At 58.1% G+C, this 25,223-nt stretch overlaps 2 protein-coding genes across 4 annotated transcripts; both read right to left on the minus strand.

Moving 5' to 3' along the window:
* Nucleotides 1–194: 194 nt before the first annotated feature.
* On the minus strand, nt 195–14,281 carry ADGRG1 (adhesion G protein-coupled receptor G1). 2 transcript variants are annotated; one of them, XM_082770110.1, is made up of 15 exons: nt 14,228–14,281; nt 13,468–13,917; nt 7,723–7,810; nt 6,799–7,215; nt 6,177–6,294; nt 5,888–6,035; nt 5,613–5,738; nt 5,074–5,190; nt 4,545–4,590; nt 4,053–4,153; nt 3,856–3,971; nt 2,987–3,261; nt 1,596–1,707; nt 1,093–1,361; nt 195–922 (listed from the first exon to the last, which is right to left on the minus strand). In XM_082770110.1, exons 1-15 carry the CDS (start codon nt 14,264–14,266, stop codon nt 801–803), a joined length of 2,544 nt encoding a protein of 847 aa, XP_082626236.1. In that variant the 5' UTR covers nt 14,267–14,281; the 3' UTR covers nt 195–800. The 2 variants fall into 2 exon arrangements, with proteins under 2 accessions (XP_082626236.1, XP_082626235.1); XM_082770109.1 differs by having other exon boundaries at nt 4,053–4,156.
* Nucleotides 14,282–18,989: 4,708 nt separating this feature from the next.
* ADGRG5 (adhesion G protein-coupled receptor G5) lies at nt 18,990–25,010 on the minus strand. 2 transcript variants are annotated; one of them, XM_082769817.1, is made up of 13 exons: nt 24,918–25,010; nt 23,886–23,969; nt 23,589–23,667; nt 23,340–23,478; nt 22,212–22,346; nt 21,887–22,003; nt 21,616–21,658; nt 21,296–21,402; nt 20,961–21,079; nt 20,587–20,852; nt 20,412–20,511; nt 19,711–19,973; nt 18,990–19,571 (listed from the first exon to the last, which is right to left on the minus strand). In XM_082769817.1, the coding sequence occupies exons 2-13, from the start codon at nt 23,947–23,949 to the stop codon at nt 19,495–19,497; spliced, it is 1,509 nt and encodes a 502-aa protein (XP_082625943.1). In that variant the 5' UTR covers nt 23,950–23,969; nt 24,918–25,010; the 3' UTR covers nt 18,990–19,494. The 2 variants fall into 2 exon arrangements, with proteins under 2 accessions (XP_082625943.1, XP_082625942.1); XM_082769816.1 differs by having other exon boundaries at nt 22,212–22,349.
* Nucleotides 25,011–25,223: the final 213 nt, after the last annotated feature.

Raw genomic sequence — 25,223 nt, forward strand, 5'->3', positions numbered from 1 at the left:
TGCTCAGCAGGATGGTGTGGGCCATACTGGTGTGCAGAGCCTTGTTGAGCTGCAGAAATTCAGCACGGAGAAAAACTGAGTCCTTCCCTGGGGGTGGGACAGCCCTGTTTGCCAGGGCACACTGGAGGGATGAGGGGCAGTGGCAGAACCCCAAGGGACAGCTCACCAACAGCAGAGACCCAGGATCGGCATGCTCTGAGCAGGAACAACTTTAATGGGCACAAGTCTCATGTGCGAGCACAAATATTAAACTTTTACACCATACAAAAATAGAGAAACATTCAACAAAATAACAAAAATAGATTATTTCAGCTGCTAGAGGGTGTTGCAGTGGTTGTTATTCTGTCTTACCAGGGAAGGGCCCTCTTGGAGGCCACCAGCAAGGCCTGAAAACGGAGCCTTTCCCTCCTGCTGTCCCTCCTCAGGGAGAGGACAGGCCTTGGGACACTGCAGGGGACATCTGGGAGCACTGGGGGGCCTGTTCTTGCTCCTGCTTCCATCCCTTGCCACAGCCCTGTGCATCTCTCTGTCGTGCCCCTGGAGCCAGCCTGTCCCTGTGGGAGCAGGTAGGGGATACCCGGTCAGGGATGGGGACACCCAGCTACTTCAGGGGACGTGGTGATGGGGAACGCGGAGCTGGTGGAGGCGAGGGGCTGGGGGTCTCTGCTGCAGATCCCTGTGCTCCCGGCAGCCCCATGGGGCAGGTGAGTAGCAAAGCGGCCGGCGCTGGTGCTTGCCATGGCCACCCTCCATGCGGGGAGCCCCGGCCAGGCAGCCCCGCGGCATGGCCAGCACGAGGCTCAGCCAGGGTGGCTGTGGCTGCTGTTAGGCTGCAGTTTCATGCTGTCAGAGCTGCTCTGGGAGTTGGAGGACTTTTTCGCCTGCAGCACCATGGTCCAGTACCAGAGAAAGATGAGAAAACCTGGGTGAGAAGGGAGAAAGAGTGGTTCAATCCCCTCAGAGGACCACCAGTATGCCAGTGAGCTAGCCAGTCTCCCAGGGCTGTATCTTCTCATAGCCCATCATCACCACACCCACAAAGTCCCAGGGCAGCTCATGCCCTTTTGGAGGAGCCCAGTGCCCCAGGATCACCTTGGAGGGAGTTGATGATGGTGAAGATGTAGAGGGAGACAAGGCGGAAGCTGCCGGAGGTGAAGGAGAAGAACACCAGTGCCCAGGGAATGCCCAGCAGGATGCTTAGACCACAGAGGGCTAGGACATGCTTGAGCTTGTGGCCTTTCTTGTTCTGCCGGAGGATCTCCCGGACCATGGCCCCCAGCATGACGGAGTTGAAGAGGAATACCAGGCTGAATAAACCCAGGTTTATCACGTTATGGATCAGGGGGCTCGTGATCCAGCACCTAGAGGGAGGAGAAAAAGCAAAGGGTTACACCGTGTCATCCCACAGGGGGACAGGGGAGCATAAAGGTTCTGGGCTAACTCAGCACCCATCGTAGTTAAACCCAGAGGGGGGATCCCCTGCCCCACCTTATGCAAAGCCCCAGGAAAGCCACAGCCTTGTGGGCTAAGGAGGTGGAGGTTGAACCAGATGACTTTAAGACCAGGGACCAAGCAATCAATTTCCCATGACTTACATGGTTGCACTGGTGGACTTTCCACCAATGGATTCATACACGGGAATGGAGAACGGGCCATAGTTCGTCCAGTTAGTCAGGAAGATCAGCATCACGCAACAGAAGGGGAGTCCTGGGTGTAAACAGAGTAAAGTGGCCACCCTCATCTCTGACCCACAGACCTTCTGGAAGGACTCATTGCCTCTTTTTCCTTGTAAGGTGGACAATGTCCTCTCTCCTTGGGGTGAACCAAGGAGGGAGGCTACAACAAGGGTTCCTGGTGTAAGCCCTGGCCAAGGAACGGGCTTTTGCTGCACAGAGCCCAGCTGGGGGTCTCACAGGGTGATGGAATTTTAGGCCACAAATGATCATGAGATCTTCTTACCACAACCTCCTATCCAAAGGAGGACAGAGATGTATGGGTGTCTCCTGTATCAAGCCCATCTTTATGGGCTGCCCTGGTGTACTGGGTCTGGCTAGGATGCTAACTTTCCCTGCAGCAGCCCACACAGTGCTGTGCTCTGCACTTGTAGCTAGAACAGCAGTGGGATCACCCCAGTGCTGTGTCTGCTGCTGAGCAGTGCTGGCACAGCATCAGGACTCTCTCTAACCCTCCTGGGGGGTGGGCAAAAAAGTGAGAAAGGAACATCACCAGGGCAGCTGACCTAAACCAACCAAAGGGATATTCTATACTAGATGGTGTCACACTCAGCAATAAAAGGTGGAAAAAGGAAGAGGGGGGGCTCTCGCTGTGAAAACGTCTGTCCTCCCAAACACCGGCTACGTGCGTTGAGGCCCTGCTTCAAGGACGTGGTCAAGCATCACTCATTTGTGCAAAGTAGAGAGTAATTTCTTTCCTCTGTGCTTCCACGCAGCCTTTACTTTTTTTTTTTTTCCTTTTCGCCTCCCTTTTCCCCTTTCCCTTTTTCCCTTTAGCTAAATTGTTTAATTAACAATAATCTTTCCTTAATAATTATTTCTTCCCTTTAATTAAATTATCCTTATCTCAACCCATGAGTTGCTCTTTCCTGTACTTCTTCTCCTCCTCTTCTAAGGAGGGGGAGTGAGAGAGCGGTTGTGGTGGAGTTCAGCTGCCTAGCACGGTAAAACCACCACACCGGGGTGTCTCTTTTAGAAAGAACATCCCACCGCTATTTAAGGACCCCAAGCAGCGGCTGTCACATGCCTGCCTCGCTGGGTGACCTGCCTTTGCTCTAGCCCGTTTCTGCTCTCAGTCACTGCGTCTCCTGCCTTAGTGAAGAGACAGATCCCTCTGCTCTCAGACACCACAGCTATGCCTCCATCCCCATCCAGGCACCATATATGCTGGGAAAGACTTCCAGGGGCAGAAACCGACCCTACCATGCCCCACTGTCCTGCCCTTGGGGAGTCTCTGGCTCCCCCATGCTCACCCCAGCCCACCAGGCAGAGCTTGAGGAGGAGGTGGTCATGGTAGGCATTGAAGACTTCGATCACAAGCCGGTAGAGGTTGTAGCCCTCAATGCCCATCCAGGTGAGGCAGCTCAGGAGGGAGAAGTGCAGGAACAGCCCCCCAGCAATGCAGGCCGCATTGCTGCTGCTGGCAGCCAAGTGTGCTGAGATGAGGAAGGTGAAGTCCAGGAGGAAGATGGCACCCAGCAGGTTCATGTGGATGTGCATGCTCATGATCTGGTCTCGCTGCTTGCTTCTGGAGAAGTGAGGGGAAGAGATGTCAGCACCCTGCCTGGCCAGCATCACTGGTGCCCCACTACACCCCACAGTGTCACTGGGGCAACACACCACACCCGAAGAGTTAGGAGAACCCTTGTTAGTGTAAGGGGCTGACATACTGACCCCACGCATGGGACTGACACAGGCAAATTCAGGTCTCTGCAGCTGGCCCTGCACTTCAGATTTAGTCTACGGAGGGTTGGGAGTGACACACATGTATTTTCAGTTCCCAATCATCCACGTAGGGTCAGTGATATTACTCAAGAAAAGCCACTCTTGTTCTCCCTGACAAGATCTTTGTCGTTTTCTGCTTGCCAGTTCCATGATAACAACCAAACTGATTTTCCAAAATCAACAGGTGTTTGAGAGTGCCTTTCAGGAGACCTGGCAAAGAGGATAGTTTCTGGAGGGGTACATTCTGCTTTCTTCCAGCCTGGCTCCTTCATTATGCTTCCAGCTGGACCACCAACTGCCTTTGGAGAGCTTGGGCCCTCCCCAGTGCAGGAAAAATGCAGAGGGAGCATGGGGTGTCCTGTCAGCCCACTGGCTCACCTGGGCACCCAGACCATACCTGAAGTAGAGGAAGAAGATGGTGCAAATGGATGCCAAAGCTGAGATAAGGCAGCCGATGTACGTGATGATGCTCAGATACTCTCTGTGTATGTAGGTAATCTCTGGAGAGGATACCTGGGGAGAAGAAGGAATGAGACAGTGAAGGAGCAGTGCCAGGGGGAATAATGGAGAGAGCTGCGGAAAGGCACTACCCACCATTAGCACAGCAAAGTAGGTAAGGTGGTTGCATCTGCAGTATGTCTGTCTGTCCCCCTCCACTGTTGTGCAGCCATAGCTGTCCCAGTTTCCAGAGCTGGCTGCTAAAGAAAGGGAAAGCATCTGGTGACCGGCAGAAACAGCTGCTTTGGAGCTCAGAGCTTCAGGTTAGGGTGTCCACAGCAGGGAGAAGGACAAATGGGGGGGGGTCCCAGATCACCCCATGCAGAGCACACACTGGCAGGAATACATACACAGGATTGCTCGCCTCAGGGGCAACAGTACCCTCCCTGGAGAAGGAGAAAGCTCCTAGGTTAGATATGGAGGAAAAAGCCTGAAATTGACCCCAAGGGAAATGTTTATGGAGCTGGAGCAAGGGAGCTGCAGAACAACTTTCACCACCAACAGCAGGTCTTCAGTACTCAGCCAAGGGAACAGAAAGAGCATCTGTGCTTCACACAAAGGCAGAAGCTCCTGCGCCCATACACTCACCGGTGCTGTCCTCCTGCCAGAAGACGCACAGCAGGGTCACATTCCTCTGAAATGACAAAACAACAGGTCCTGGTCAGGATGAATTGCAAGTTTGGTAGGGGCAACACTGAACAAAAGGTGAGATGGTCTCAGGAGATGAACTGGCCCATATCATGAGCAGAGGCTCAAGGTAAACACTTCTCTTGGCAGTTTCCAGAACAGAAGCCTCCTCCCAGGCCCCACTTTTAGATAAGGAGTTCATCTTTGAGCAGTGGCTATGAATGAGCCAAGAAATATTAACTCAAATTATCCCCAGCCCTGGAGATTGTGCTGGAGTTGACACATCTGCAAATCATCATCCACTGCACAGAAGTAGGCAGAGCCGCCACTAGTGCACGTGGTGAAGCCATGAAGCCAGAAGATGCAGTAGGTTGCAGCAGGCCTAGGACCTGCTGGATCGTGACCACTCTTCAAGCTGGTAGGGCCTGAGCCATCCCTGCCCCTCCGTTCCTGGAGGGATTGGGTGTGATGGGGCTGTTCCCCCACTTACCGGCAGTTGGTTGTGGTAGAAAGTGAGGACCACTGGGTCAGAGAGATTGGCCACCACCGTGTCCACCAGGGAGATGCCAACCACCTTGTCACCCAGGATGTGGCTGCTGTTTTCATCCTGTGGGAGAAGGAGAGGAGGTGGTGGCACTGCAGGAAGGGAGAGCTGCCAGGTGTGAAGCTGGCGAGAGTCCATAGCAAAGAGGACCTGTGCCGCTACCCTGTCAAGCCTCTAGCTCCTTTTTGAAGCATCTGACATCTCCAGAGCACCCTCTACAAGTGAGTGCCTTCAGCCTGGTTTGGTCAGCAAGGACTGGAGCTGGCCGAGAAGGGCGAGGACTGCGGGAGGGGCAGAGGAGAAGGCAAAGCCTAGCTGAGCTGCAGGTGATGCTGCAAGGTGCAACATGGACATGAATGTAAGGTCAGTCCAGGGAACGATGCCTTGTGCTGATTTGTACCCACACCCCCTGCTGCAGCTGTCTCTCTGCTGCCCTATGCCACCAGACAGTGGCACCCCACCGTGCTGCATGGCGCAAGCATTACCTGGAACATGGCCTGGCTGTTGACGTCCACCAGGAGCACCCTGTGCTCCACCACCTCCTCCTCCTTTGCTGTCACGAACAAGCTGCTCGGCAGATCCACGGCGAACCCCTGGACCTCTCTGCCCTCCTGCAAGGACAGACCCATTGGGACAGAGCTTGGGAAGATGCCGGAGGGCTGCTACTCTGAGCTCCACTGGGTGTGGTGGGGATGACGGGGGTGACATCTGCCAGCCCTGGGGTTGCACTTCCATCCCCACCAGCACCCCACAGACCCACCTCTCTCGGGGAAGCAAAGGCCAGGTGCTGAGGAGCCTGTGCGGTGCTGACTCTCAGGACGGTGGCACGCAGAGCAGCCTTCCCGAAGGTCTGGTTCTGCCCTTTGAGCTCCACGTGTGCCAGCATCCTCTCCAGGGCCCCGAGTTCGCTGTGGGGAAGGGGATGCAGTGAGCAGGGCAGCAGGTGCCACGCTGGGGACCAGGAAAAAGGTTGCCAGTGTGGAACGGGTTCGACCAACACCCTGCCCACCACCACAACCACCCGGCCTGCAGCCCAGCCCTGCACTCACTGCCGAAGCGATCGCTGTGCCGTGGCACCCGAGGCCGGCGCCTGTGCGAGGAGTCTGTCCAGGGCAGCGAGCTGGCCCTCTACGTCCTGCTCCCCGACGGGCATGATCTCCAGAGAGGCTGGTGGCACACGACAGGAGAAACTGTCAGGGGCACAGGCAGAGCCAGCTTCCCCCTGTCCCCAGCTGCTGGCCAGGGCTGGCTCCATGGCACAGCCCTCGCAGGAACCCAAAGCAAAGGGCTTCAATGTGGCCCCACACTTGGGAAGCCACCAGAGACCCTGACCCAGATGGTTTCTCTGGCTGCCTGGAACTCAGCATTCCCCTGCAAAGCACATGGCTTGCTGGGATTTCAGGGGGCTGTAGCACTTCGGAAAACCTCTGCCTTCATGCTTTGGCAGCTGCTCGCCCAAGGACACCTGTGTGACAGGGGCTGCCATGGGGCTGCTTAAGCAAAACCACTTGTCCTTCCCATCACCCTTAAGCTGTGTCCTGACATTGTCATAGTATGGCACAGCACCGGGACATCCCCAGTGCTCTGCTGATGGCTAGCACAGGCTGGAATGGAATTGACTCATTAAAATGATCTCATTATCTCATTAAAATAACACCAAACTGCCTTTACCAGGGAAAAAGTATTTAGATGCACTGTCAAGGGAGGTGTTCTTCTGGCCCTTGAAGACATAGGACACGTTGAAGATCTTGGTCCTTTCAGTCTTCCGCAAGTCCCCCTCCTGGGTGATGCTGCTGTCTGGGTCCCGGCCCAGGAGGAAGCTCTGCTTCCCGTATGCAAGCCGGAGGGTCCTGTTGTGCTTGAACCAGTAGATGCAGAAGCGGTACCGGCCCAAAGTGGGCGGCAAGCTGGACTGGTGATAAAAGTTTCTCCCGCTTGGCAGAAATGGACTTTTTATTATGAGTGCCTGGGCCGTGTTCTCAATGGAGATGTTGGCAGGACTGTGCTTGTAGATGACGGAGCTGTTCTCAGTCTGGTTCCTCTCTCCGCAGAAACGGAAATCCTCCTGGCGGGTGCTTGCACCCACCCCTGCATTGCACAAGCGCAGAGAGACGCCGGCTTAGCCAGAGGGGCAGCCACCCACACGCCAGCACGCAGCGTGCCAGGCTCTGCCCCAGGTGTGCCAAACCCTTCCTGGCCAGGCTGTGTGCCACCAGCCACCTCTGACTTGCCCACGGTCACACTGGGAGGTTTGCCAGGAGCCAACATGCCCGGGGCTACAGGAGCCCCTCTCTCCTGGGGCTGGCTTCTCCCCAGTGCCACCCCCCCAGCCCTGCAGCAGGATGACAATGACAAAGGAGCACTACAGATGGATGGAGACCTGCTCCTTTCTCCAGAAAGGACCCCTCCATCTCCAGGTCCTCATGCCAGAGACCCTAGTGGAGGCACATCAGCCCACAAGATGTTTCACCTCTGTGGAAGCCATAGCAGCAAACATCCCCCAGTGCCTTCAACCTTTGCATTTTGGGGCTGCCAATTACCTCCAGCAGCCTGGACGTGCTAGCCCAGGGCAAGATGTGACTGGGACCAGCCTACCTTGGAGGGGGGAGAGAAGGAGCAGGAGCAGGACTTTCATCACAGGTGGCTCTTGACTTTGTCTTTGCCTCACAGGAGAAAGCAGAGCCTGGAAGGTCACAAAGAAAAGAGGCCATGTAAGTATTTGGGGTGACAAGAACGTTGCCCACAGCCAGCAGGGCACCAGGAGATGGAGAGCTGAGGCTGTGCAGGTGGGACAGTGGCTGGTGCAACAGCCAGCTCCCGAGTGCCTCTGCCACCCAGGAGGAGCTCCGGGTGCCAGACTCCCCACATGGCCACGTGAGGCTGGAAGGACAGGACAGAGGTGGGGGGGGGGGCAGAAAAATCTCTGGACTCTCGGCCCCAGCACAGGCGCCAACCTCTACAGCTCACTGCTTCACATCTTGGTTCCTGCCCTGGCTTCTTAACGCAGGCGATAAAGAACAGAAGGAAATAGTGGTTTCCTAACCTGCCTGGCCTAGATTTGTATCTGGTGATTTCATCTCCTGTATTTTCAGCTGCGGAGCTGGTCATGTTGCAAACCAGAGCCAGTGGTGGTGGGAACGGAGCACGGTGCAGGACATGAGCATGCTCTGTCCCCCTACGGCTGCCACCCATCGCCTGCACCTGCTTGTGCATCAGCTGCAACACAACCCCACCTCCTGGCAGCAGTCTCATGGTTGCTGTGCAGCACTTTCCCATGCTCAGCTTGACACCTTGGGCTCCCACCTTCACGAGGCACCCGCCGAGGCTGTAGCTGTGGTATTTGCACCCAACAGCAGCAGCAGGGGCAGGTGCTGCCTGCAGCACAGTGACACCAGCCCCACCCAGGGGCCTGGGGTGAGAGCAGCAGGAGGTGGCAGGAACGCCCAGAGTCACCATGAGGGGTTCATCCCTGGGCAGCAGGACCATAAAGAGGCTGAAATCGGCCCATGCCTGGAAAGCTGATGAGGTAATGCAAATGTGCATCATCGAGGGCATCACGCTGAGCCCCTGGGACAGGACAGTGTCAGCACGGGCTGCCTGGGGTGGCTGCCAGCACCAAGCACTTGCTGATGCCCAAAGCCAAGCCAGCACCCAGGTTGCTGCCACTGCCAGGGCTGTGTCTGGCTCGCACATCGCTCCCAACCATCCTGCTCAAAACCCCCAGCACCGTTTCAGGGTGTCCTGTCCATGGGGACATAAACCTGGCCAGGCGTGCAGACGCCTGTTGCCTGTGTGAACGGAACTGCAGCTGTTTCACAGCATGTGAGACGGGGGGACCACCCGCCGAAGTGGCTGCAGGGCTCCCACAAGCACTGCTATCAAAGGCTCCCTTTGCTGCACAGTTGAGGCTTTTCTGTCTAACCAATGGTGTGATGTCAGAAATGAGAGGAATGACAGATATCATTTTGGTCTCATGAGAAAGATAAAAATAAAGCCTCTTCTGTGTCTCACGAGCTCTCAAAAGCATCCAAGGGTTGTCAGTAGCGAAGACCGGGGATAACTGCTGGCTTGAAAACTTGTCAGCGGGTTGCCTGGTGGCAAGGGGAAGGTCCCACCTCATTTCTCGCCGAGGCTGGAAGTGGGGCTGCCGACCAGTGCTGGCCAGCCTCACAGTGCTGCTTGCCCAGGGCCAGGTTCTGGGTTGGCCTGGGTGTCAGCAGGAGATGGCTTGTGCCTGTGCTGAGACATGTTTCCCCACGCGGGTTTGCTAATGCGACACCACAGCCGCTTGCTGCTTTCCTGAGCAGAGCAGGAAGTCTCTCCAGCCAGCACGGATCCCGCGCACATCCTGCACCGGTGTGTCAGCACCAACAGGCAGAGTGCCTGAGCCTTCCCGCGACAATTTGTCACCCCTGGATGACAGGGGCTTTGGGCTGTAAATCAACCACCTACCATAGGCATAACGGTCTTGTACAAGCACCATGTTGCTGAGGTCCCCAGCATGGACATGACTCGCCAGCAGTAACTGGATGTGGATGAGGCCGGCATCCCCATTCCTTGCTGCGTGCCCGGGAACCACACACATGCAGCCACGGAGTGAGAGCTTGTATTGAAAAAGCACAGCCACGTGATGGCAAAACGCAGGTGGCAACAGCAAAACACGCAGTGTGCCTAAAGGCAATGTTAAGCACCGGTGCTTGAAGCTGGGAGTAACAAAGATGTGAATGCAAACCGTGGCGCCACGGCACCGAGCCAGTGCATAGGGACACAAAGCTGCAAGGCTCCAGCCAGGGGAAGGCTGGCAGAGGGACAAGCTCTGACCCATTCTGCTGTGCTGGCACAGTTTGGATTTGGATTTGGATCCCAAAGAAAGGGATCGTCTCCTTTCAGCCATTACGGGGAGCCCAGATGAGACCAGAAATCCCCATGGAAGCGGGGCAGCTGGTATTTCCCCTCTGAGCTCTGCTTGCCCCAACTCGGTTGATTGCCTCTTCCTGAGCTAAACAATGCCAAGTGAAAATCCCCTGAAACAGTTTTCTCAGCACAAAAACTCCGTTCCCACCCATGCCCACAGCAGGCAATGCTGGTCCCCAAGTGCATCCTGGAGGCGTTGGGAAGCAGCTCAGGCGATGGCACAGCATCACTGCGCCCAGGTACCACTTGGCTCCCTTCTGCAAAAGCCAGAGCAGGGAGCTATTGCAGCAGCCGGGCAGGGCAGCCCCTCCACGCCAGCCCAACCTCCCTCCTTCCTCCCTGGAGCAGGAAGGCTTTTCCAGCCACCCCGCCCCAGCCCCCCCCCCAGCCGGGTAGCTCAGCTCCAAGGTTGCTCTGAGAACAATAGCACATAGAAAAGCTGCTGCTTTGTCAGAGATGAGATAAGCAGAGGTGGGGGAGATCGGGTCTGGAGCAGGCTCCTTACTGGCACAGGGCAGGATGTGTTTTCTCAGAGGCTCAGCACGAAGTATCAGGGCATTACATTGTGTTCTCTCATCAACATTAAATTAACGCGCTGCCCTTGCAAAGGGAAGCCTGGGAAGAAGACTTTATCTAAACCCGGAGGCAAGTAGAAAAAATAAAAAGCCCAGTGTTTATTACCACTGAGAAACCTTATTGATCTCTGGGTGACTTGGCACCAGGTATTTGATTACTTGGAGACAGTGAGGGCATGTGGGTTTTGCACATGACATTTTTCCCAAGAAGGGAAGATGCTCTCATGTCTCACACAAACACCAGCAATGGGTAGATACAAGGGCTTTCATCTATTTTGCTTCCAGGCTTACTAGTAAAATACACTACTGATCTGTGTCTTGAGCCTCCAAGATGCTAATAAGGACACGGCTCTTCACCCATAGCCTGCTATTCATGGGAGAGAAGGCAAAGTTTTGTGAAATAGATGGGGGAACTGAGGCACAGAGAGAGGCATGTGAGTGGCCCCAGGCACCCAGGACAGACTCCCCCAGATAGGATACAGAGCGATCCCATGCAGGGGGCAGGGGCCACCATCAGAGGGGATGCTCAGGAGGGCCCCAGCCTCGGTCACTCTGGTGATAAGGTTCATCTTCACCATGTGTCCTTGGCCTTGGCCAGCATCCTGTGGGCACAGGGGCCAGCCCACACATTAGTCACAGCATCAGCATGCAAGCGGCACCAGCAGGCACAGGGCAGTTTTGGAGAAGGGACATGATCTGATAAAGATTGCCAGGGGCCCAGCAGAGCTCCCTGACAGACCTGATGTCCTTCATGGGCCGATTGCCACCTCCCCTCCTGAGGAAGCGGTGGGAGAGCTGGCGGGAGGCAGAGACAGCCCCGACCTCCAATGCTCAAAACCATTGAATTGAAAACCATTTAACCATTTCCTAAAAGACACTGCAACCAGAAATACCTCAGCTAACAAACCCAACGCTTCCTTTGCAGTGGTGGGGAACACACAGCATCTTGTTTGGTGTCATGCAAAGCCACTGGCTTCAGCAAGGGCTATACATAGTCTCCAAAGGAACAGGTACGCCTGCAGCAGTGTTGAGGTTGCCACCGCCTTGGAGGAGCAGCCTGCATCCTCAAAGCACATTGCAACTGATGTGAAGTCTGGGGATTTCAGTTTCCCACCTGCAAGAAGCAGGGCTGGCCTTGGTGTGCCCACTCACACATCCTCACGGTGCACTCAGCCTCAGGCATGGGCTGCAGCTGGTAACACCGAGCCAATGGGCAACACAGGCTGCTCCTCACCCTGTGCTGAGCGGGTCTGATCGTCCCCAGCATGGGGAAAACCAAGCCAGTTCATGTTTGGCTCGGGATACTTTGAGGATGGCAGCAATTCCAGTGCCTGCCAAGGGTGAAGCGACTCCTGTGGGACTTTCACCGGTGGGAGCTGTGGCATCACAGGAGCTAGGTACAAGGGCCTGGGTCACAGATCGCCTGGTCACTGCCAAAGCCCAGCTGTCGGTGAGCTGAGGGGAAAGAAGTTTACGGCTCAGTGCCCTTCCGAAAAACAAGTGCTGGCAGGCTGCTGCCCAGCTGGTGCCACATGGGGCTGGCACTCACAGCCCTCCTCCGGCTGCAGCCAGAGCTCCCAAGCATGTGGGAGCTGCTGTCTGCAGCACCACATCCCTCTGACACCCATGGGTGCCACCAAAATACGCAGGAAGGCCAGCCCCAGTGTGCCCCATCCCGGCAGCACACAGTTGTTTGCAAACCTGTTGCTCTCCGAATAGCAGCCCCCAGGCTGCAGGATTAAGAGCTGGACTGGAACCAACTATGCAGCATTTTTAGGCCTTGGCTCAATTCACGTGGGAGCAGCAAACCTTGCAGGGGCAGAGCAAAACCCACTGAGGCTGTGGTACTGAGGAGGACTGCACTCACAGCATTGCCCAAAACCTGTTTTCTCTCCTGTTGTCCAGGTCTCTGAAACCACCCCTAGCTCCCTGCTGGCAGCAGAGCTCCTACATATAAGTGGGTACCACAGCTCCCAGGCCATGAAATGAGCCTTAGCTGGCTCCCCCACTCACAGCGGTCTGGACTTGCTGCTAGGAGCCTATTCCAGGAGATTTGATTCCAGTTCTCCAGCCGGTCTTGCTGGGTCTTGCCGCTCTCTTTGCCCCTTTCCTCAGGGACCCCTCAGGCAGCTCAGGGGCGGGGAGCACCCATGGCAGCCCCAGCAATTTGCCGGGACGGGCAAGCCGCAGTGCTGCAGCAGGAATCCCCCGGCAGGCACTGGAAGGAGAGCTCCCTGTCGAGACAAGCCAACCATCCCACGGGATGCCGCGCTCTCCGCCAGGAAGGAGAAGCGGGGTGTGCCGGTGGTGCCCTGGGTTGGGAGGCAGTGGCTGCTCACAGCACGGCTCAGCAGAGCGGCGGGGGCTTCGCAGGGCTCAGCTGTGCTGAGGGCAGCAGCCGAGAACAGCTGCCCCGCAAAGTGCACGGGGATTTGCGGCTCCGGGGCTGAATTCCTTTCAGCCTGGCTGCTGGGCAGAGGCAAGGCCGAGCCCGATTTAGCAGGGAAGGGAAGCGCCCGTAGGGATGGAGGCTTCCAGGCAGGTCGTGCCTTGGCTGTGGACAGCGGGGCGCTAGGGGAGAGCCGTCTCTGCGGGGACAGAGGCGTCGCAGCCTGTGCAGGGACACACAGCACACGTCGCAGCCGTGCTCCCCACCTCGTCCCACAGCCCACCCGGCACCCCGGCCCCCAGGAGACCCCCACGGGAGCTGGGGGGCCAAGTGCCCGCAGCACCGCCCGGCCCCCAGCCGCGGTCCAACCCCGAGCGCCCCGGCCCCGCCGCTCCTGCCCCCGGCCCCGCACGCACCCCAAGCCGCTCCGGGACCCCCGCCCGGCTTAACCGACCCCGGTACCTGGGCCCGGCCCGGGCTGGGCGCGCTGTCCCGGCACGGCACGGCTCCTATCGGCACGGCACGGCACGGCTCCGCTCGGTACGATGCGGCTCGGCTCGGCACGGCACTGCTCCTATCGGAACCGCACGGCTCGGCTCGACTCAGCCCACCCCCGCCCCGCCGTGACTCAGCGGGCGGGACCGGGAGGAGCCGAGCAGCACCGGGTGCCGCCGAGACCCTCAGGGACCCCCGGGGGGGTCGCGGCGCCCCCAGCCTTTGGAAGAGGCACCCGGTCGCTGGAGCCGGGCTCGGGGGGGGTCTGTGTGGTCTCGCTCCTGGGGGAGCTCGGCTGGGGCGGCCGGGGGCCGGGCTGCCTCCTTCCCAGCACCTTGCGGCTCCAGGCACGGCGCAGGGGCTGGCGGGTGTCCAGAGGAGGAAAGGAGTTGTTTGGCTGGCAGGCTGCACGCTTGGCTGCAAAAGGGATTAAAAAAAAACAATAATAGTTGATGGGAGAGCAGCCGGGACGAAGCGTCCCTGCGAACTCTGCCCCGCTCCATGCAGGAAATGGGGGGGACGAGGAGCAGGACAAGCAACAGAGCGAGGAGCGTGGCTCTTGCCCAGTGCCCAAATGAAGGGTCCTGAGCGTGGGGCTTGGTCCCCGCAGCTCCACACATGCACCTGGCTCCACACAGACCCCCATATCTGAAGGAGGAGGGCTGGGGTGTGGGGTCAGGGGGTGTCCCTGCCTTCTGAGCCCAGAGGTGGGGACCCTGCCCCTCACCCTGGGGCAGCTGCAGGGTTTGAGTCTGGGGGCATCCATGAGGAGTGGCAGCAGCGCTGATCACTGCAGAGCCCACAAAGCTGCTGCAGAGAGGGGCACAGCTCGGCCAGGTTCCAGCCTAAGCCGCCTTTTGTGTGTACTGAAAAGCAGTCGTGCGGGAGAAAGTCGGGCTCCAAGGAGATGGAGGGAGGAGAGTGCGCTGGGAGGTGGCCAGGAAGTGCCTTGGGTAAATACTGGCTCTCACAGATATTTCCAGTTGTTTGAATGGAACTTTTCTTTTTGCTGGGGGAAGGGTAGACACACTGGCAGCAAAGGTGCTGGGTGGCACAGAAGCAAAAGTCGGCCTCTGTGCCAAAGGAGCAACACGCGGCTGTGCTGGGAGACAGGGGTGGTGCCTCCGCCCTCCCTCCTGCCCTGCACTGGAGGAGTCCAGCACCTCCATTCGCATCACCCACAAGCTGCTTCTGACTTTGTTCCAATTCCAGCTCCCACAGGAAGCCAGGCTGCCTGCCGGGGCCGTTCACATGGCCTCACGTGGCCACGCCACGGCTAACACAGCTCCCTTTGATGGGCAGCGGTCCCACGCTATGGAGACTGGGGCTGAGCCCGATTTCAGATCGAGCATCGGCATGCAGTCCGTAGCAGCCAGAGCTGTGGGAGCGTCGCCACGAGCTGAGCCTGCTCCCACAGGTCACCCTGACCATTTCGCCTGACCCCATCAGGGACCACCGTAAATCTGCCTCCTGGGAGAAAAGACACAAAAATGACCAGCAAGCAGAGTATCGCTGCCTCCTTCCCGGCCCTTGCTGGACCCGCTCTTCACTCCTTCCTCCGGCTAGTCAGGGATGAGGCTCTCCTATGGGTCAGGTGCTGCCCCCTGTCCCGTGGTCACGCCTCTGGTGTGACTCTGATGAGGAAAGGACATTTTAGGCCATTTTCTTGTAACTGTTTATGTAACAAAGGGACTTTTGTCTGCACTTGACGTTATCAGGAGGTTAACAGAGTTTTTTTTAGGTTGATGCCTGCACTTGTTGATGTTATCGGATTATCTTGAAGTCAGCAGGCCTTGCTGCTGTTTCAAAGACCCTTGCAGAGCAAGGGGGGAGGAAATCCTTGTGTTGTCCCTTACAAGGGAAACTTGCCCTTGGGCTCAGGCCAGCAGCAGTCTCTTGGCCTGATAAGGATTTATTGCTCAAGCTGGGAAGTTCCTAAAAGCCATAAAAGTTCCTAAAAGCTGTGCGAGCACCTACCCCAGAGCCTGTCCATGTGAGTGTGAATTTGTTGGTAGCCTAGGTGGTTATCTAGGGTTGTTACAGTCCCTTGGGGGTATCCCCGTGTCTCATCTGGGCTGGGCTGCAGGCAGCCCTTGTATGGCCTGAAGCCTTGCAGGGAAGAAGACCTGTCCCCAAATGGTGTGAACGCTTTGGGTGGGTGAGGAGCAGGGCAGAGGTACAGCTGTGGGAGCCGGGGTTCAGCCAAGCAAGGATGTGTCTTGATGAGCTCACCACCAGGCTGCTGCTGGCAGGCAAGGGTATCTCAGTCATCTGAAGCCTGAGGCATGGGCAACAGAGGCAGGAGACCCGTTGGGCTGTGCCAGTCCTGCTGGAAAGCAGCCACGGCCCCAGCCCAGAGCACGGATCACCTCCCCCAACCCCTCTCCAAGATCCTTTACCCTGCGTTATTGCTTCCACCTGACGTGGAAGTTTGGGAGCCACCTCCTTTATCTGGAGCCTCTGCCAGGGTGGCGTGTTCCCCTCAGGTGGCACAGGGACAGGAGCTACTGCTGTGGTTGCTGTGGCTGGCTCAGCTCAGGCTGGCATTGCTGCTCCCATGGTGTCCGCAGTGGCTGGGGTCTGTGGCTAGGGGAGGGCAGGGGAGGGCTGCTCGCTGATAGCTCTGACGTCCCTGGGTGCAGTGATCCCTGACACCTCTCATCCCCCCCTGGGCCCACGCTGGTTCTCCAGGGCTTGGGGCTGGCTCCTGCCTCCCTGGCTGCCTGTTGCAGGTAGGGGTGCTCGTCCCTGGAGAGGTGCTGCTGGGGTGTGAACTGTGAGCTTGGCCCAGCTCGGCTCCAGTCAGTGCAGGGGAAGGGTGAGGGTGATGCAGCCACATCACAGAGCAGTGCTGGTAGGAGGGGACGTCTGGAGGTCCCAGATCCTGCTGAGCAAGACAGTGAGCAATGCCAGGGCAGGGCAGCCGTGCCTGTGGTGGGCTGAGTCTGAGAAAGCTCCAGGGATAGAAATCCCAGTGAACCATCCCAGGGCTGCACAACGTTCTTAGCAAAGACTTTCCTGTTGTGCCCAATCTGAGCCTCCCCAGTCAAAACCATGGTGATGCCCCTTGTTACAGCACTTAACACGGTCCTGAATAGCTGGATGCCAGCACCTCAGCCTCCCCCATTTCACAGCTGTGGGCTGCTCTCGCCCTGCCCTGCCTCCCGTCTGCTCGCCTCACTTGGCCCCGCTCCCAGCCAGTCTCACAAAAACATGTACTGCCCTGAGGGCTGCACGCTGCCTGGGCTTGAGCTGCGTCGGGGAGAGCTCATTTGCATGGGAAAGCAGGAGGCAGAGGTGGAGAGGGAGCTGGCAGCTCCTCTGGAAAGAGGTGAGGTTTGCCTTGAGCAGCCTCAGTCCCCAGCTGCTCCTGGCTTGTCCCCCTTGTGTCCAGATCCAAAACTGCCCTGCCCGTAGGTGCCCAATGAGGGGCCACTTATGGCTCTGACCCTGCATCTTTCAGCCTTGATCATAAAGTCAACCTTTTACAGCCTCTTGGGACCCCAAAGGTCTTCGAATCAGGAGGCCAGACCTCCCCTCATAAGGGTTTCTCCTTCTGGCAACAATGACAACAGCAACCTGCTGGGCACCAGGACTGTAAAACCCAACTGTAGAGAGCAATAAAATCATCTTGTTTGGGCTTGGCACTACAAACAAGCCGGCAGGAATGTCTGTGAAGTCAGAGTGAAAACTGATCCTGGAGATAGTACGAGGATCAAGATGCTCCCATAGGACAAGGGAAAGTGGTGTTGGTCGGCTCTCCAGCAGGCACCAGCAGTGAAGTCCTAAATCTAGATCCCCAAAGGCTGGTTGTTTCCCCCAGACTTTGAGGATTTTCCTTTGGGCTGGCACCTCAGCCTGAGGCTGGTGGTGAGGCGTGGCAGTGGCAGGCAGAGGGGTGATACCAGCTGCCATTGCTGAGGCAGGAATATCAGCCCTGACAGCCTGGCACGGGTCTTTGGCTGCCGCTCTGCAGGGCTCAATTGTGGGTCTGAGCCTCCTGCCCTGCAGAAACCCTGGCTACACCCTGGGCTGCAATCCCATGCAGTCCCAGGCTCCCTCCTTATCCCAGCTGCTGCCCAGCTCAGAAATCCCATCCCACTCAAGGAATCAAATGCTGACAAAATACACGGAATCTTGCCTGATAAGACTAAAGGTAAATAGGATCGGTTCTCCTTGAGAAGGTGAGACAGGCTGCTCCCCCTCCTGCCCATGCAGAGGCGACACCAGCTGTGCACTTGGTGCAGGGAGCAGAGGAGGCCTGGGGGCTCAGCCCTCCCTGTGCTGCCTGCAGCAAAAGCCCTGTGCCTTCGGTCCTAAAAGTCATGTTCTTTCAGTCCCCATCGCCATGCCGACACATGTGTGGGGTCCTTGGGGTGCCCTTCATCCCTGCTCCTGGCCTGGCAGTGTGGGAAAACATCTTCACGTTCCGCCTGGCTCCCTCGGGAGTGCTGTGCCCCACTGGGACCCCGCTGCCCTGGTGCTCCTGGGGTAGCCTGCACAGGGAGGCAGCGATGAGGTGATTGTTTTCCAAGAGCAGCCGGATACAGGAATAAGGCGCATGAATGCACCGGTGTCAGTGCACACAGTCACCAGCAAACTGCGTGACTCATGCCACAAAACTCTTCCCTTGGAGCTGGAGCTGCCTGAACGGGGAAGCGACTCCCCAGCAGGAGGTGCTCACAGTGGGGCTCATTCGCTGCCCCGCACTTGGCACCTCACCAAAGCCCAGGCTGTTTTTAATGGCCAAAGTCAGATGCTGAAGCACTGAACCATGCACAGCTCATAGCCACGAGGTGCAAGAGAGCCCGCAGGACAAGGGCATGGAGCTGGCTGCGGCTGTGCCTAGCGCACTCCAGCACTGCGCTCAAAGACCAAAACGGGACGGCTTTTGTCCTTGCTGTGAGTGGGATGGACGGAAACTCAGAGGCACTTTCTTTCCTTTGTGAACAGAACAAAGAACAAGAGCAAGTGGTTTCCTTGGCTTCCCAGAAATAGGCCCCATGAAGCTTTTTCCCTTTCTGGCGAAAGGGAAAAGCGCTCAATGGAGTGACACGGGAAGAAAGAGATGTGCAGTGAGCTGACTCGTGATGCCTGTTTTCCTGCCGCCAGAGCAGAAACTGGCAGCAGCAGTAAATGGCCTTGTTGTCCTGCTGCTGCCCATGCCCTGCACCCTTGAGCTGCAAATGTGGGGACAGAGGTACAGAGATTCATGTCCACGCCACCATCTCCATGGTGTGACACCTGTGAAGTCCCTGCAGCCCAGCAGAGAGATGAACGCCTGGATCCAAAATCTTGGGTGAAGAAGGGCAAAGCTTCAGCTGGCTTGGGTAGCTGCAGACTAACAGAGCCCTGCGTGCTGGGAAGCACATGGGGGTCAGGGCTTGATCACCATCTCCAACCCACACTTCCAGTCCCCACAGTTTGTCCTCGCTATTTATTTCCTGCAGGCTGGGCTGTTTAAACCCTGATAAAGAGTTTATTTGCATTGAAGAGCTCTGCTCTGAGTCCAGTTTCATAAGAGAGAAGGGAGGAAAGCCAATTTATCTTTGCTGTCAGCTCACTTACTTGTTTACCATCCTCCTCTCTACTCCAGAATCACTAAGCCAAAGCCCTTGTGTGCGTGATTGCTGGCAACTGGGGCTGTGGGCAGCCACTGTCCCTGACCTCACTCTTGGAGGAGGAGATGCTGGGGAGAATGATCACCATGCACCAGTGCCTGCTGCTTTGCTGTGAGATAGAGGCTGCCAGTGGCTGACTGTCCCATGTCCTGCTCTGCTCCAGCCCATTTGCACCCTGTGGGAGAAGTCAGTTCCAGTAAAAACGAGGGGGCAGCAGGGCCCCCCTGGGCCAAGTGTCCGGGGTGGTGCAGGGCAGCTGGGCACAGCAGTGGTGCTGCGGGTGGCTGCAGGCCCCTGGCTCTGGGCAGTTCCTTTGCAGCTCCAATACTTCCTCGGCAGCTCCTGGATCCCCATAGCCCCTCAGCAGGACGTGTTATCTGGAGGTGCTGCTGTCAGAGCTGGACCTGCTGCGGCGGTATGTGGTGATGTACCACAGGCAGATGAAGAGACCTGCAGGAGAGCAGTGGCATGGTCACAGCTGCAGGCTTCCCCATTGCCACAGTGGAAGGATGAAGAGTGGGAAGCTTGCAAGCCCCCACTGGTTTCCCTCCCCCCGACCTCCTTCCCTGACCAGGCGCTCCCCACTGACCTTGCAGGGAGTTGAGGATCGTGAAGAGGTAGAGCTGGGGGATGAGAAGGACGCCAAAGCTGAAGAAGGCCAAGCCCCAGGTGGTTCCCAGCAGGCAGGTGAGCCCCAGCACCGTTGCCCAGTCCCTTCTTGCCTGCCCCTTCTGGCACTTGATCCTCCTCAGCATTACTACCACGGCCACCAGCACCAGCGTGTTGAAGAGCAGGATGAGGCCAGCGTAGCAGAGGGTGACAAAGTGGGCCAGCGGGCTGGTGAGCCAGCACCTGACAGAGAGACACCCGTGTGGAGACAGGGACCAGTGCCCATAATCCAAGGGCTGGGTGTGTGGCAGGGCTCGGCGGTGTAGGGAGGAAGGGAGGGATGCGGCCATCCCCCATCACCCCATGGTGCTGGGAGATGGGGCATCTACGGGGGAAAAATGCCCCTGAAGCTGCCCGAGGCCCACAGCATCCAGCTGTGAGGGGGCATGGGCATGGCAAGCAGGTGCCCCCATCTGTAGTGAGGTGGGGGCCTGCAGGGTTCCAGAGAAAGGTCCAAGCTGATAAAAAGTGTCACCGGCAGAGCTACCACCGGCTTGTGCTTGCCCTGGGCCCAAATCAGCCTTGGGTCCCTGGGGTGCATGGGGAACCCGAGCTGCATGGGGAGCTTGGGGTACGGGGGGTACCTGGGGTGTGTGGGGAGCCAGCAGCCCCCACACTCACATGTTCATATTCTGGTAGCCGTCAGTGGTGTTGATGGCATGGCACCCATAGGTTTCTCCACTGAAGATCAGAACAGCCATCACAGCCAGCGTGGGCAGACCTGGGGGGCGAGCAGAGGCTGTGTGGGGCTCGGCGGGGGCAGCGGTGCCAGCAGAAGCCCATGGGAGCCACTCACCCCAAGCAAAGAGGCAGAGCTTGAGGAGGTAGTGCTGAATGTAGATGTTGTAGACCTTGACAAGGAGGAGGTAGAGGTGGAAGGCCTCGGCACCCATCCACGCCAGGGAGCAGAGGAGGCTTCCGTGGAGCAGGGCAGCAGCAGCCTGGCAGAGCCACTTGGTGCTGGTGGCCAGTGGCTTGCTCAGCAGGAAGCTGCCATTGAGCAGGAACAGCGCAGCCAGGAGGTTCATGTGGATCCTGGTCGTGGTGTCCTTCGGCCGGCGCCTGCAAGAGCAGAGAGGGCAAGGGGTTGCCGAGGGGTGCCTACCTGGCAGCAGGGCACGGCACGGCACACGGCACGGAGTGGCATGGTGTGGCACGGCGTGGCTCTACCTGAAGAAGCAGCAGAGCAGGAGGGTGCAGAAGGTGGCAGCGGCTGAGATGGAGCAGCCCACAGTGCTGATGTAGGTGAGAGACTCCAGCACAGGCTGGCTCAGGTTTTGTGCCTGGATCTGCCCACGAGAGGTAAGGACAGGGTGAGCCACAGGAAGGTCCCACACAGCACCCACCAGCTGGGAAAATGAGGGGAAGGAGGGGAATCTTCCTGCAGTAACCACCCCTCATAGCACCCTCTGCACCCCACATACACCCACGCACACCCACACCCCCACTGAGCTGCCTGCAGAGCTAAACAGGGGGAAGACGGGAAGGGAAGAAGGGTTGTGGACCATCAAGACGGCAAAGTAGGTGAGGTGGCTGCAGAGGCAGACAACGGTGCCCTCTCTGTGCTGGGTCTTGCAGCCCGCTCTGCTCCAGCTGCCTGCTCTGCCTGCGCCTGTGGGAGAGATGCTGTCAGAGGGTGCCCCAGCTCCCCACATGCCACACAGTGGATGGGAGACAGGCAGGGGCAGGCTTGCTGGCTCCTTGCTGGCCCTGCTCTGTCTTCTCCCTTTTTCCCATGGTGAGAGCTGCCTGGGGGCTGGCAGGCGATGCCTTCAGGTTGGCAGCAAGCTGACCATCCCCCCATCCTGGCTATGGACACACTTACCAGCTCCAGGCACCCAGAAGACACAGGTTGCGTTGGAGGCATCCTGGTGGGAAGGGGATGGAGGAGGTGAGAGATGGGAACAGCCTCTGCTCCCTGGGGAAGAACCCCCCCCCCCTCCCCTGGATGCAAAGAAACTTCTTGATCCTGATGCAAGGAGGGAGAAACCTTATCTTTCCCAACTCAGGAGGGAACACAATGTTGGGGATCCCCCACATCCCCAGAGCTTGGCTGTGTCCAGCATCACCAGTGCCCACAGCAGAGCTCTGCTCACCAGCACCATGTCGTGCCAGAACTGGATCTCCACGGGGCGCCTGAGCCCGGTCACGGTCCTGTTCTGCAGGAAGGCTCCCAGGATGTGGTTGTTCAGTACAGAGCTGTTCTGCTCGTCCTGCAAGAGCCAGGGTTCCTGTGGGGAGTGCCTCAAGACCCCAGGCTGCCATCGCGGCCTCAAAGGACATCCCACCCACCCCAGGCACCCTGCATGGTGCAGGCAATGCATGGCATTTGGGCCAGTGTGCTGCTGGAAAGAGCTGCTCAGGGTGGCTGGAAAAGTCTCCCCAGGCACCCTCACCCCACCAGCACAGGCCTTGACTCACCAGGAAGATGGAAGGACTGTGGATGTAAATGCAGATGAGCTTGTGCTCCTCCCGTTCCCGCATGCCCTGCATGAGCTCCATTGGGAATCTTATGGCGTGCTTGGGCTTTGCCTTGTTTCGCCCCTTGTTCTTTGCCTGCTGGGAGGGCAGAGAAGCATTTTGCCACCCAACACCCTGCCAGCCCAGCAGTACTCTAGCCCCACACTGCCCACAAGAGCCACAGGCCTGGGTGGTGGCCTGGCTGCCCCCCGGCACAGCCACCCCAGTTCAGCATCACTCCACAGCATTCCCCAGCTCTGGTGGCAGCTCCAGCCCAGTGCACCACCTCCCCAGCCCCACCGTGGTGTCGGAGCTGCTTGTGGACACTTGGAGCAGCTGCTCCAAGTCCCGATGCTGAAGACGAGCACAGGCTGGGGCTGCAGGCAGAAGGACACATAGAAGTCCACCCCATCTGGCATGTTCGGGGGGCAAGCAGAGAGCAGAGGGCATCGCAGCAGGATGCTTTGGGAGATGCCCCCAGGGTGTCTCTGCTCCCCCAGGTCCCGAGCAGGGGTCCCAGCTAACACATGGGCACCCACACTGGAGCGAAAGCTGCTTTGCTCAGCAGCAGCTACGCTTTACGAGGAAGGGAACTTGGCTGGAGCGACCCGACCGCAGAGCCGAGGAAGTCTCGCCGCCGGGGCTGCAGGAAGTGCTGCGGGGCTGCCTCAGGACCCCTCTGCTCCGCACTGCGGAAGCGGTCCCAGTGCTGTCCCCCGTCCTTCGCATCTCCCTCTTTGCTGAGCAAAGCCACGGCTCGGGGCTTCTTGTTTTTGGATCTTCAGGCCCCAAGGCACAGGGGGCTGGCTGAAAATCCCGGCTCTCCGCAAGCGCGCAGCGGAAGCCCCCCAGTGTCGGCGCTGGGGATCTGCAGCCGGTTTGCCTGGGGCCACGTCTCCCGGGGTTGGGCTTGTGTAAAGCATGCTCAGAAGGTGCCCAAAACCAACCTGCTCCTCATCAACCCCCGCACAGGTGACCGAGAGCCACCCCGGCATCCCCCCTAGGGGGATCCCGTGCAGGGAGGAGGGATGGAGGGGCCGGTGCTGTGTGCATGCTGCAGGGAGAGCCTGGCAGCACAGGGGTACTGACCGCACTGCTGCTGAGATTTAAACCTTTGAAGCTGTCTGACATGACACTATACACGTGGGCCTCGACCAGACTGGTCTGGAAGTGGCATCCCTCCTTGCCGGGTTTGCTGCGGGCTAGCGCCTGCTCAAGCTGATTTAACCTGCAAGGGGAAAAGGAGGGCTTGTGGGACAGGGTGCAGTGCGAGCGGGCCCCTGAGGCTGCGGGGGATGTGGAGGGTCTGGGGACAGCAGGGATGAAGCTGCCACTCACCTGTCCCAGTTGTACTGGCGGCTGCCCTGCTCCAGCCCCTTATCCAGGTGCTGCATGCAGCTCTGTATAGTCTCTATGTCTGCGAGAAGTGTTTTGGGAGCTGAGCCTCAATGCACAGCATCCTTCCCCACTCGCCATCCCCCTCTCACCCCAGTCTTTTCCCATCCCCCTCTTCCCCCCCAAGCTGGGAAGTCCCAATTGGTCTCCAAACCACCCAGCTAACACCAGCAGGCATCACCTCCAGACTGCTGCTGGCAGCAAGGTGGCACAGGGAAGATCTACAGGAGATGCCCCTACCTTCATATGGCAAGACAGACCCAGCGAGGCAGAGGACAAGGATGGTCAGCAGCAGGGTGGGCATCTCCGCGCTTTTCTCTGCTCCTGTGAAAGGTACCCACTACCAAGTCCCAGCCCTGGGATCGCACTTGGGAAGCGTCCAGTCACTGTCTGGCCAGCCAGGGCTGGGACAGACTGCCATGCAAATCCCAGTGGTGCTGCCACCTGCCATGCAAATCCCTGTGGTGCTCTGCTGCAGCACCAGGGCTCACTGGGACTGTCCTGGTCCTGAGTTCCCCAGGAGGAAGCATCCCCAGCACCAAGTAAGATTTGCATCTGTTGCAACACTGTCCTCATATCTGCTCTCGGCTCCTACTGCACATACAACAACAACCCCAAGAGCAGCAGCTTGCCTGCTGTGAGGGAGAGACCACAGACCTCAAAGCGGTGTACTCCCCATGCACAAATACATGCAGAAATGTTTGTACTGCCATCGGGGCATAGCAGGAGAGACCCTTTTGCATTGCTAAGGCCAGAATTGACCAGTGCAGCAGGACTTCCCAGAAGGGTTGTGGGCTGGTGATGCCCTGTTGTGCTGACACCTCCCGAGCACCAAGCCATGACTGCCACAAGGCTCTGCCTGCACATGGCAGCAGCAGCAATGCCTTGGTCAGCAGGCGGCTGCTCCCCAGGCTGTCCATAGTCCCCAGTGCGATAGCAGTTTTTGGCAGCCCACGGCGGGCACTTTGCTGCTACATCCATCCCACTGCACAGCCTGCAGCACTCCAGGCAGCACGGGAGCTGAGGGCAGCTCCCGTGGAGAGCCAGCACCCGTGAGGGCTCCACGGACCATCATTCCCCCAAGACAGAGCCAAGAGAGGAAAATGCTGATGCTGAAGGGAAGGGAGCTGGGAGGTGCAGACACCATGGTGAGAGCAGCTCCTTCCTGTGCTGTGTGCTCAGCCCTGGCCCCAGGAAGCCCCCATGCTGCGCAGGAACCCTTCCCACCCACCAACCCCAGGAAGTCCCCAACTCCTGCAGGGAAGCCCCTACCTGCTGGAGCTGGGGTGGTGGAGCTGCAGCGGTGTTCAGGTGTCTCTGGAGCTGCTGTGCCACAAGCTTGGCGCAGGCACCACAGCGAAGCTGCCGAGCCGCTGGGTAACTGTCTATATTTTGGGTCTGTGCAGCAAAAAAGGAAGTGCTCATATGCAGATGAGAAGACTAAATCAACAGCACTTCCATATTCCCTGTTGCTTATTCTTTCCAGATGCTGTGCTGGGGACCAGGGTCGCAGCTGGCACACCAGGGGCAGTGTCCCTGGTATGGGGACTTCAGCCAAACTTCAGCTCTGAGGCTGAA

This window comes from Aythya marila, assembly GCF_965140915.1.
Source record: "Aythya marila genome assembly, chromosome: 12".
NCBI lineage: Eukaryota > Metazoa > Chordata > Aves > Anseriformes > Anatidae > Aythya > Aythya marila.

Excerpts from the sequence above, each read along its gene's own strand:
- ADGRG5 (XM_082769816.1), bottom strand. The coding sequence starts at position 23,949 with ATGCCCACCCTGCTGCTGACCATCCTTGTCCTCTGCCTCGCTGGGTCT. Across the intron at positions 23,668-23,885 it reads GTCTGTCTTGCCATATGAAG|ACATAGAGACTATACAGAGC; the intron begins GTAGGGGCATCT and ends CACTTCTCGCAG. Across the intron at positions 21,403-21,615 it reads CTTCTGGGTGCCTGGAGCTG|GCGCAGGCAGAGCAGGCAGC; the intron begins GTAAGTGTGTCC and ends TCTCTCCCACAG.
- ADGRG1 (XM_082770109.1), bottom strand. The coding sequence starts at position 14,266 with ATGGATGCCCCCAGACTCAAACCCTGCAGCTGCCCCAGG. Across the intron at positions 13,918-14,227 it reads AACCCTGCAGCTGCCCCAGG|CCAAGCGTGCAGCCTGCCAG; the intron begins GTGAGGGGCAGG and ends TCCCTTTTGCAG. Across the intron at positions 923-1,092 it reads CATCATCAACTCCCTCCAAG|GTTTTCTCATCTTTCTCTGG; the intron begins GTGATCCTGGGG and ends CTTCTCACCCAG.